The sequence below is a fragment of the Octopus bimaculoides genome, chromosome 11 (assembly GCF_001194135.2).
Source record: "Octopus bimaculoides isolate UCB-OBI-ISO-001 chromosome 11, ASM119413v2, whole genome shotgun sequence".
Taxonomy (NCBI): Eukaryota; Metazoa; Mollusca; class Cephalopoda; order Octopoda; family Octopodidae; genus Octopus; species Octopus bimaculoides.
In genome coordinates, this window is record NC_068991.1 from 22794230 (window position 1) to 22807469 (window position 13240).

Here is a 13240-nt window from a genome sequence, read left to right on the forward strand (position 1 = left end):
TATATATATATATATATATATATATATATATATATGTGTGTGTGTGTGTGTGTATATATGTTTGTTTGTTCCCCCCACCAACATCGCTTGACAACTGATGCTGGTATGTTTGCGTCCCCGTAACTTAGCAGTTCGGCGAAAGAGACCGATAGAATAAGTACTAGGCTTACAGAGAATAAGCTCTGGGGTCGATTTGGTCGACTATAAAGGCGGTGCTCCAGCATGGCCGCAGTCAAATGACTGAAACAAGTAAAAGAATAAAAGAGTTATATACTTTTAATGTTTTTGTTTTCTTTTCCTCCTGTAAAAATATATAGCTAAATAAAAAATTTTAGTACATAAGATGTAAAACTGAAAAAAATCTAGTGCAATCATCTCAAGTAATCACAGACAGCCTGGCATTGATCAATATATTTATGTAAATATGTTGATTGCTAAAGATGGTTAATGACTGCGCAGGATTTTTGAGGAATGTGTTAAGAGAGTTAAGAAATGGGAATAATGAATAAAAGGCTAAACTGATATCATTTATTTTTGTCTTTGTCCTGTTTATGTGTATACAATACAGCGGTGATTCTCAACTGGGGTCTGTATGGCCCTTCGGAGAGTCCATGTAAGATTTTGTGAAAATTTACCTGCAATAAATTGGCTATACTTCTGCAATACACAAAATATCTTAACAATTTTTTTTATACAATTCCTAATATTATTTAATTATAAAAATATAAAATGATTTTTAAGCAGTGAATGGTTATGAGGGTACATAGGAGTATTGTTGTTGGCACTCCGTCGCTTACGACATCGAGGGTTCCAGTTGGTCCGATCAACGGAACAGCCTGCTCGTGAAATTAACGTGCAAGTGGCTGAGCACTCCACAAACACGTGTACCCTTAACGTAGTTCTCAGGGATATTCAATGTGACACAGTGTGACAAGGCTGACCCTTTGAATTACAGGCACAACAGAAACAGGAAGTAAGAGTGAGAGAAAGTTGTGGTGAAAGAGTACAGCAGGGTTCGCCACCATCCCCTGACGGAGCCTCGTGGAGCTTTAGGTGTTTTCGCTCAATAAACACTCACAACGCCTGGTCTGGGAATCGAAACCGCAATCCTATGACTGAGAGTCTGCTACCCTAACCACTGGGCCATTGCGCCTCCACACATAGGAGTAATATAGGAATCAAAGGAGTCTATAGGTAAAAAATGGTTGAGAAAGACTGTAGTAGAACATGTAGTTTTAAATGTATTTTTATATTAATGTGGGGTACTAATTTTATTGTGTAAAACTTGTAATCCTTCACAAAACTCTTTAATATTTATATTCTTTTACAACTCTGCAACAAGTGTCACCAGTCTTGGTGTCTGTTCATAAAAATATTCACTCTATCCGACAGTGACTAATTTAAGTTGATGATGATGAAATTGAGATAGACAAAGAAATCAAGACTGACAATAATGAAATTGAGGTTGACATTGACAAAGTTAAGGTTGATAATATATCAAATTTGAAGGGAAAACCATGTTGATCAGTTTGAATTTCAGAGTTGTTCCCTTGTTTTTAACTATCATTAGCATTAACATTAAAGTATTTTTTCCTCATTACAGATGTAATTTTGATTAAAAATTTGGGATGACTCATTATATGAACTATTTTAGTTCCCACTTAACCATATGTTCTCCATGTAGAAGGGATCCCAGAGAAATCCCATATTTTGGAGAATTTTTTAATTATTAAATCAGTGAATGTTTTTTTCTTTAAAAACCTATATATTCCTGTAGTTATTCTAAGTTATGGTAAGTATGAGTTAGACCAGGGGTTTTCAAACTGTGGTCCGCGGACCACAGGGGGTCCGCAAAGACAAGACTGGGGGTCCATGGACAGCAAATACTTTTTATGGGCAATTTGATTTTATATATGTTTTTTAATCGAAATCTTTTAATTGACAATAAACCTATTTGTTAAATACTGTTAAATAAATAAATGTAAAAATATATGTTATTTTAAGCAAATATTTATGTATAAATTTCATAAGCGTTTATAAGGGGTTAAAGCCTGAAATATAAAGGGGTCCGCAAGTCAAAAAGTTTGAAAACCCCTGAGTTAGACTATGATTAGCTGAACAGATCTCATAAGATAGAAATATATAGGCGGCGAGCTGGCAGAAACGTTAGCATGCCGGGCGAAATGCTTAACGGTATTTTGTCTGCCGCTATGTTCTGAGTTCAAATTCTGCGGAGGTTAACTTAGCCTTTCATTCTTTCGGGGTCGATTAAATAAGTACCAGTTATGCACTGGGGTCATTATAATCGACTTAATCCGTTTGTCTGTCCTTGTTTGTCTGTCCTTGTTTGTCCCCTCTATGTTTAGCCCCTTGTGGGCAATAAGGAAATAAGAAATATACCCAGAGTTGCCACCATACATTCCTATTATATACCACTTTTTTAATTGTTAGTCAGTTTCATATTGCAGTTTTTCCTCTAGCCATTGGTATGAATTATCATTAATGCTAATGATTTCTGTTTTTATGACATTGGAGAGCTGCCTTGGCAGTGTAATTTTTATTGATTAAACATTTAGTTCTCAATTGTTCTTCCTATAGATGGTATCCTTTGGGAATTTTTTACTGTTAATGTAAAACAACTTCTATCAACTTATACTGACATAACTAACATGAAAAAAAAAAGAATATATTTAACTCATTAGTATTTAAACCAGCCATGTCAGGCCCATTTTAGGCCCAAATAGTCTACTTGAAACCTGTCAGATTTGCTTTCTCTCATCTACCCTCTAATGTCATTCTAAAAATAAACAATTACATCTCAAAATCTTGGAGCTACAAAATAATGAATGATTAATTTGAAACAATGTGAATAAATAAGCTTTACATTTGAGAGACTAATCTCAATACTAAACAGTTAAAGAAAAAACAGCATGTTACTGTAACAAGGTCTAACTTATACAGCTCCTGCCGCCACCTGCACAACACTGTCTCATCAGCATGAAACATATCTACCTCAAAGTAGATTTAGCTTTTTCGTGTTCACTGCATTAAACAGGTGAGCACTGACTTAATTATTGCTTTTTATGTAGGTGACATTTTTGAGTAATTTATTCTCTTAAATATGTTGATTTTCTACATCAACTTGTGTATATTTACTTAATGATTTTCAGATTACTACTTTGGAATACATGCTGAGGTATAATAATAAGGTTCACTCAGGTATAATGTTCAGAGTTGTCTTCCATACTTATTAAGGATAATTAAAATATGAACCATTGACTTATATTTCTACCTCACTGGATAACTATTTCATATGAACTTCTTAATGCTCACTACATTAAATATATCATCACCAACTTAATTAACTTATTATTATTAACCTCATTATTTCCAAGAATTAACTCTGTACTAAGTTGAACAATATCAATAAGCTACACAGGAAAATAACTCTGATACTTTGGCAAAGTATTTGCCTGCCTCTGCCCTGGTTATCCCCAGAAGAAAACCTCTATTTGATCATACGACCTGCAAGAAATAACAACTAAATCTCATTCATATTACACCTTATTGCCTTAAAAAGGAAGGACTAAATGGATAATGTAGTTCTTTATCAGGGAATCATAAATAGACCCCTGCCCCCAAAGGTCAATGGGACTATGTGGCATGGAGGGTATCGATCAAATTCTGAATTTCAGCCACATGATATCAGGTTCAGTCTCACTGAACAGCAAATGCTTTCTACTATGGCCTCAAGCCAACCAAAACCTTGTAAGTGGATCTGGTGGTTGGAAATTGAGGACTGTTGTGTGTGTGTGACAAGAGAAGATGACAAGGGGTTGAGATTTCTGGTTGTTTGCTGTACTTGAGAAGATATGTCAAGTAAAGTAAAACTGTAGCCATCCATGCATGCAGGAATGTCCTCTACATCCCTCTCTCAACAGAGAGATCCTAGTCTTGCAGGCTTGTGGGTGCTGGTGTCACATAAAAGCACCTGTACCAGTGCCACATAAAAGTGCCCATGTTTGTGCCACATGAAAGTGCCTGTACTGGTGTGGCATAAAAGTGCCAGTGCTGGTTTGCATGTTTAAAGTAACCAGTATACTCTGTAAAATGGTTGGCATTAGGAAGGGCAACCAGCCATAGAAACGATGCCAAAACATACAAAGTCTGGGTAGTTCTCCAGCAGGCCAGCTCCTGTCAAACTGTCCAACCCATACCAGCATGGAGAATGGACTTTAAATGATGATGATGGTATGTGTGTGTGTGTGTGTGTGTGTGTAGTGTACATCTGTGATTATTTGTATGAAATTGCTGTGGACTGTGTTGTTAGTTGCTCTTGTCAACAAATCGTCCAATATTTTTGTTCCTTCAATCTTCATAGAATAAGGGATCTCTTACTTGAAAAACAGGTAAGGGTAGCACCGGGAAGGGCACCTGCCTGTAAAATGATGCCTCAAGTAATATATTCATCCAACCCATGCAAGTATAGAAAAATTAATGCAAAACCAACAAAAAATAATCATATATAATCTGTTCTTTTATGGTCTGGGAAATGTACCAAAGTTAGAAATGACTTCCCTCGTCGTGAAGACATAGACAAATTTCATAATTTCCTCTCTTTAAACTCCATTATAACCATAATATTTTACCAAGTGTACCCCTATTCTAGATATTCTGCCTTATAAATTTGACAGAATGGTCATGGCTGGAATGCCTCTGGTCATGGGTGCATTCAATTAAGACTGACGTGGAAGGACAATCGGGCCCCCGTGTCTGGGAGTGGGTATCCATTACAGCCTCTACTACAGTTGGCCATTGGATGTGGTCAGCAATCATGAGGGACATGGTAAACTTGTTGGTCAGAGCCAACTCAACCCACCCTGGGTGAATCCACTTCCAAAAAAATTCAAGGTAATATTCAGAAAGTCCCACAGACCACATTTTGCTCATGACTGCTCAACATGATAGTTTGTACTTACTAGAAACATCAACCTAATCTCCCTTAAATCACAACCTATCATCTTGGAGAAAAGAACTGACACTGAATAGTGTAGTCGTACTAATATTAAAATGGGATAAGGTGGTAAGCTGGCAGAATCGTTAGTATGCCGGGCAAAATGCTTAGCAGCATTTCGTCCGTCTTTATGTTGTGAGTTCAAATTCCACCGAGGTCAACTTTCCCTTTCATCCTTTTGGGGTTGATGAAATAAGTACTAGTTGAGGATTAGAGTTGGTGTAATCGACTTACCCCTTCCCCGAACTTGCTGGCCTTGTGCCAAACTTTGAAACCAATTTTAGAACGGGATGGTCAAGACTGAAATGCAGTGGGTCATACATAGGTCTATTCAGTGAGGTTTGACATGGGCCAAAACAACAACTACTGCATTCATAGCTTTCAAAAACAGATCTGATGATGAAAAAACAAAAAAGTAAAATGCCCAGACTAACATATTCCATTCCCATATAATAATAAACCACTGTAGTTTGGAGTACAAAGTATGGTCCTCCATCAGAAGACATGGTATCTCTACAATTAAGCATTATCTACGAATCACATCTTGTCATTTAAATTATTAAGATGCATTATAAGGGCTGCTTGATCATGATTGACCTGGGGATTTATCAGGAGCAACACTAATAAGAAAAAATATTGATTTCTTGTTTTTGTTTTCTATTGATTTCTTCCTATCAGCAGTACATATATTTTTGAACATTACTACATGAAAATGAAATATATTAGCCCAGACAACTGGCACAAGGCCATAGATTTGTAAAGGAGGTATATAGTTGAGCAATTCTCAAAGTAATAAACATCAGTCCCATCCCAACCCATCCCCGAGAATATTAGTAAAATTATTTTACACCCCAACCTTTATTAATGCGAACATAAAATAGACTATGCATACATATAAATCTCTTTTATTTGTTGGACAGATCTTAAAAGTTGGAAACCATATTACTTGTATTAAAGAATGATATGCCTGTCCTCTTTTTCCATTCTCATAGCCCCTATACACGTCCTGCTCTCTCAATGAGAAACATTGATACAGTAGTCTGAATTGATTCTCAGTGTATGTACAGTGACAAATGCCAAAACTAAATGTTGTAAAGTGTTTAGTTTGTAAAATACTGACAAAAGAAACAGGGAAGGTCATTAAGGAAGTCGTTATCATTTTGCTGGCAAGACAAATAAGCAGATCCCACTATTTTAAAAAGGGAACAATGAACAATATGGTCTAAGATGCATTATACCTGCAGCAGTGTATAACATTTGAAAATGTTCTGACAGTAAGAAGGATTTTAAAATTATTCACCTAATCTCCCTCAAATCACTTGCTGTGATTTGAAATGATACTTTGGATAGTCCAGAACATATGTGTGACAAAAAAAAATTATACTATCATAACAAAATTGCCATTGATCATCTATCTAGGTGAGACTAATTAACAGGAAAAGCCAACAAGGAAACTTCCAGAATATGGTTGTTTGATCTACATGGGATAAACTTGAAGTTAAACAACAGCAGTCACAGGAAAAAAAAAAAAATTAAACACAACCTGCAGTGGATCTAGTTCGTTTCATTCACAAAATTTGCATTTTTTAAAAGGAAGTAAAAAATCTGAAAATCAGTTATATTGAAGCAGTTTTCCACACTTATTCCTGAACTTGTGGAGAAAAAATTTCCCAATAAAGTTCGATATTTAAAACTTGAAAAAACTGTATATTTTTAGCCAATAGTGAGACAGAAGTTTTCTGCATTGTAGTGTTGTCAACTTAGTGGTATCAACTTTAAGGTTGTACCCTGTGAAATTTATAGCTTAGCATCTGTGAAACCGTTGAAACTCTGTTTATGTCCATCATGTGTTACACTGATTCTGTTCCAGAATTACATTAAGGCCACATATATCTATGGAATACTTGGCCAAATTACACTATAATTAGATCCTGGACCTGTAATTAAAAGGCCTAGCCATGTCACACTGGGTTGTATTGATTCTACTTATGGTTTATGTTGTGGGTACATGTGTGCTCTGGTATACTCAGCCAGTTATATGTTAATATAATATGTAACCATAAGACTACAAGCTGACAGAATCATTAACACACTGGGCAAAATGCTTTACATTCTGAGTTTAAATTCCACCTAGGTTGACTTTGCCTTTTATCTTTTGAGGATTGATAAAATAAGTACCAGTTGAATGTGTAACCAGTAAAGTTGATCATACAACTGGAATGATCATCCTAGAAACAAATGAAGATCCAGTTCCTTTAGTTTTTGTTTACTTATACACATCAGCAAAAGATCTAATGGGGTAATCACTGTGAGGTTGTTCAATTTGCTAGAAATAACAGCCAAATCTCCCTCGCACTTTGCTCTAATATTTTTAAAATGAAGGACATATTAAATAATGTTGTTGTACATCTTCATTGAAAATACAGAATGGTTCATTCTGGCTTGACCTGGCATTCTGACAGGCATTTGTTGCAAACATTGCGAGTGTATCACTAGTACAAATTTCCATGAACCACTTTCTTACTCATGTTGTGCCTAGATTTACAGCACCTCTTATTTTAGGGATAACACCCTTTGCTTGCAAATAATTTACTGCATCACTTCTGTTTTGAAAATCTTCCAAGTGGTACATTTAAATGGTTTGAACATGGATGCGACTATTTGAAGCAACAGAAAAACTTCACGAAATATATGTAAAATATAAATGAAAAATGTATGAAAAACATGTAAAATATTAAGACAATTGACAAAAAATATCTACATTAAAATTCCAATTGATAAATATAAATTTTTATTAGAACAAAACACGTGGGTGAAGTGAATCTCATGGTGTGAAGAATCAACACAACACAACATGCAGGTGAAGTGAAACACTACACAATGTGTGGTTGTCATGGTGGTAACAAGCTGTTAATGCTTCACTGTCTGTTGATTGGCTAAAATTACCCAGATTTCCCAACTTTAATTCCAAATAACATCAGATTCTTTAATTTGCAAGATAAAGTAATTCAGAACTGCATCAATACACCAAAATTTTAAACAGTCTGAGCAAAATTAAAGGGGGCTAATTTTGTGAATGATCCGATGCAGTGAATGATAGTCAGGAAATTCCAACTATCTCAAGAACAAAATAAATTTTATGTTTGGTAAATTTAAAAACATTTTTTCTTTTATTTCACCAACTTCTAAAGAGGCTCGATCTGCTAGAGATAACAGCCTATTTTTCATCAAATCACACACCATTAGCTTTAAAGAGCATTTTATTAGCACTTACTTCTTCTAAATAGTTTTCATACCACTGGATCATTTATCCAAATGGCAAATTATATTATATGGTTAAAAGGCAAAAATAAATCTTCAGTGAAATTGTAATTTTTCAGCCATAACTGCCATAGTCTTGATTTTATGGTCATCCATTAAATCTTTTCATTAACTGCACTTTCACAATTTCTTCCTTCTTAAATTTGGTTAGGTTATCATGCTTGTTTGTCTTTTAAGAATATTTCATTTTTGTACTGGCTGGGTGCCAAGATTACATCATGTCGGCTCATTTTTATTCAAAATTAGAAGTACACAAAAACAAGTACAAAAACACACGAAATCAATAATTTGGACTATTCCATACATTTAAGCTATATGGATGTCTATATTTGTATATATGTGACTTTTGGATATATATGGTTATATAAAGGAAATACATAAATTATAAAAACCCCGATTGACTGGAATATTCAGAAAAACACACTGGCTCGACTGTTACATATTTTCCAGTTTGAATTTTAAAAAATAAGTATAATATGCAGAAGGAGAAGGAAGGGCACTTATCAGAATCAACCCATGAAAAGGACATTATGTCATTCCTTCTTTGTTGACTCAAGGTAGCATGCTAGGTAGGTATTAATAACTTTTCTGGCGTCCTATGCCAGAGCCACAATGAAGTCCAAAGTCCAGTGGAGCAGGTAGAGATGTATCATATACCATCAAAGGTTTGCTACCTCTAATCGTCTCAGACCCCCTTGCTATCTCAAAAGACCAAGGTATCTCAAAACGACCTACAAGTGTCCTTTAGATTATGGATCCTATATTGGCCTACATTGTCACATGCAAATCCACAGAAGTTAAATCTAGTGGACAATCTTCTTTGGCTTTTATAGTCTTTTCCAGCACATCTCCCTCATTATCATCCGGGGCAATGCCTTTTCCATTTTGTCTGCTGGTGCCATGAGATGTTTTTTATATTGTGAGAGGCAAGATTCTCTGATAGAATAGTGGGTCACAACAAAATGTGGATAGCTTATACATAATAGACTATCCTTTTATAGTCCAAAATTACCATTTGTTTCATGGCTGGACAACCACATGCGAAAATTGCTACTGTCGACCCAAACAAGTTACTGGACATTGCTCTTTAAACACCGAGAAGATTGCACAGTTGTTGATTTGGTACAAGCTCTCAAACTAGATGTTAATTGTATTGAATGGTGCACAAAATGCCAATTAATTCACAACAGTTGTGCATGCGAACGGCATGGAGAGCCTGTCCGACAAAGTTCACATAAGGAACATTGAACAGTTACCTCTTTTGTTTTTACTGATGACATGTGGCCTACATTACATGTTCGGAGGTATTAAATACGGAACGAAAAAGGGCTACTTCAAATTATCCATTCCTAATAGAAGTGATGAAACTTGACAGCTACTATTAACTGAAAGACTTGATGCCCCTGGCTTTTCTATCATATTTCAGATGGTTGACATTCATCTAAAAAAAAAAACACGTTAGAGTTTTTGCATGTATGTGTGAAATGAAGTAAAAGTATAATATTTAGGCATTCTTTTGCCAATATCAAAACAAAAATATCTTTTTCCTACCTCTTAAAATCAATGGATATAAATAATCCCAGATTGCAAAATAAATTTGCAATTTTTGGAGCCGAAATGAGTTTCATTTGTGTGTGTATGTGTGTGGAGAGAGAGAGAGAGAGTGGGTGACAAGGTTTACCCAAACTTTGAATGATGATGATGATATATAATGATATATGTAACTATGATATATTGTTACACCATTCTCTCTCTCTCTCCCCACACAAAAATGAAACTCATTTCGTCGCCAAAAATTGTAAATCTATTTTGCAATCTGGGATTATTTATATCCAGTGATTTTAAGAGGTAAGAAAAAGATATTTTTGTTTTTATATTGGCAAAAGAATGCCTTAATATTATACTTTTACTTTGTTTCACACATACATGCAAAAACTCTAACGTGTTTATTTTAGATGAATTTATTGTTCGTTATCTCTCCACACTAACTTCTGCATTTTCACTTATTCATTTCAAACTTCTTTGAATTTTCAATCTAATGTAATCCACGCTCTTTCAAAAACGTATTTCTGCAAAATGTTACCTAAAATTATGGGTAAAAAAAGAAATAGCAAAAAATATTTGAAAATGGGGTTGGGGGTGAAATTTCCGAGGGTTCCACCCCCGCCCCACCCCGTTTTCAGGACCCCAAAATGGGTTTTGTAGTATATTAGGCCACCAGAATTCATCCTAAAGCTAAAACCAGTACAAACGCACGAACAATGTCATAAATAACAGTGACAAACGAAATATATACCGCCAATAGTTGTTGTTGACAAACAACGGCAGTAATTTTATTGAAGGGAAAAGATCCCAAAATAGGCAATTTCGAAAAAGCTAAAACAAAACGAAAATACTTCTACAAACAAAATAAACTGAAAATTTTTTTTAAATAACTAATAACTGAATTGATTAAACTATATACACGTGTATCTCAAATGTGAATATATCAGAAATAACAGTGACAAAGTAAATTTACACCGCCAGAACGTCTTGTTGACAAACCACAGCAGTAATTGCTTTCACCTCAATAGAGGTCATTGATTGGTTGAAATTACAGAAATACGACAACTTTAACACGAAATAACTTCGAAAATAAAGGATTTTCTTAAAAACGCCAAGAGTAAATTATGTTTTAAATGACACATTCTACCAGTATATGAAATTTGAAAGTGTTTAGTTACAAAAAAATTATTTTTTCTATGTGCTGGCCAAAAGGAAAAGATCCCACACAGTTAATTGACACGTAGTTTATTCCATGCTTCGACAATTTGGAGTGTGAAAAAATGTTTCCGAAAGACATAGGTGCTACGGTGTTTTTTTAGATTTTTAAGCATGTCGACTGGACGAGTAGTAGAGATATTATATTTCAAAAAATAGCCAATGTTTGTGCTTAATCTTGTGGGATTCTATTAAGTCAACTGCTAAACGTCAAAACTCATTTTTTTGTTCACACCTGATTTACAAGAAAATATCGAATAATTACGCTTATTTTACTTCAAATAAATAAATGAAATATTCTGGTATTACATATGAAAAATCTGAAATAATTTATATTGTTTTACCTCATAAAACAACTTTGTAGAACTAACAATTAACTGCAAAGTACCGCGATTTATCGGTCAACTACATTTTCCATTCTGTGACGTTCGAGACGTTTGGTAGGGTCGGACCACTGACGCGTCATTCCTGTCTCCACGGCAGCTCGCCTAGAAGAGGTAATTGGTGAAGCTCGTGAGGACGCTCGCTTGTTCCAGCCTCGCCATCATCCGCGGCTTCGCTACAAGCGTGCCTCAATAGTCATTAGAGAGGTTTCCCAGCGCCCCGTAATTTTCAATCTAAGGTGGTGAATTTCTTTTTTTTTTTTTCTTCCTTCTTCTCACTCATTAATATATATAAAAAGAAAATACCCTGTCGACAAGGTCATAGGGCAGCCGCAAAAACAAAGTTCGTATGTCAATACCATTTCTTGAGTGCTGCCAACGATGCTGAGGTGTGTTGTACAATATATAGTTATTCGTAAAGAATAAAAAGTTTAGAATGGTACAACAATGCACTATAGAACAAAAAATTATAGTTATTCGTATTTGCATGGACAAATAATGAAGTCGTGCGCTCCAAAACAAACTTACACACACAAAAAGAAAAGAAAAAAAAAAGATCAACGCACTCTGTAACAAACCTTAACATTGTTGTGCGTCCTGAAATTTGAACGCAACGAATTCCTCGTTAGAAATTAGTAACGTGTTCAGTGAAAGGAAAAGAGGTTTGTCCATTTAATTAGCCGTGTGAAATGGTGGCCGTGTCATAACCTCTTGTCAGCGCAGGGAAATTAATAACGGAAAATGTCACATTTACAGTATCTCAATTTCAGGGTGGAGTGCCAGCTTATCAAGCAGCTTTATGTTAAGAGAAAGTAAGTTACATGGAGATATTTCTTCTTATGGTTATTACCATTGTTGTTATTTTTATTATTATTAAAAGCGGGGAGCTGGTACAATTGCTAGAGCATCGGAAAACTACTTTGCAGTATTTGTTCCGACTCTCTTCATTCTAGGTTCAAATACCGCCGATGTCAACATTGCCTTTCATCCTTTCGAGGCCGATAAGGTAAAGCACAAGTCTAGTACTGAGATCGATCTAATTGACTAAACCCCCACCCCTAAAAATTGCTGACCGTGCAAAAATTTGAAGCAGTCGTTATTATCATTAGACTAAGTCAGTGAGCTGGCAGAATCGTTATCGCGTCGGGCAAAATGCTTAGTGACATTTCTTCCACCTCTTCACTTCTAAGTTCAAATTCCGCCGAGGTCGACTATGCCTTTCAACCCTTTCGGGGTCGATAAAATAAATACCAGTTGTGTCCTGGAATCAATGTTATCGATTAACGCACTCCCCTTAAAATTGCTGGTCTTCTGTCAAAATTTTAAACATTTTAAAATAATTATTAGAATTGCTCCGGCTCTTTATGTTCCGATCTCGAAGCCAGTGTCAAATATATCGATTAACCCCTTCACCTCAAAATTGGGTTAATGTTTACAAATACACCGGCACGAAAAAAATCGACTTTTTTTTTTTGAATTTTTTTTTTTTTTTTTTCAGCGGATTCTTATGTTTTCGATGACGGACATTCTGAATATGCCAAAAAACCATGTTTTCAAAGTTTTCAATTCCCCACTCCACATCCCAAATTTCAAAATTTTTACTTTTTTCGAATTTTTTTTTTTCCAGTCTACGTGGAAAAACATGGAGATTAAGAATATGGAAAAAAGAAAATAATTAATTTCAAATTTTCTATGAGGAAACTCCAAAAGTGATTCATACACCCATCACTACCTCATCCCACTATCTAAAAGTGAAAATGAA

General features: G+C 35.1%; 1 protein-coding gene across 1 annotated transcript in view; it reads left to right on the forward strand.

Moving 5' to 3' along the window:
• The first annotated feature begins 12012 nt into the window (after window positions 1-12012).
• The window catches only part of LOC106879403 (spermatogenesis-associated protein 17), a 24850-nt gene continuing 23622 nt past the window's right edge, over window positions 12013-13240 (forward strand). Inside the window, exon 1 of the mRNA XM_014928948.2 lies at window positions 12013-12290. Within this exon, the coding sequence (XP_014784434.1) occupies window positions 12220-12290 (71 nt within the window). The 5' untranslated portion in view covers window positions 12013-12219. The remainder of the gene's footprint in view (window positions 12291-13240) is intronic.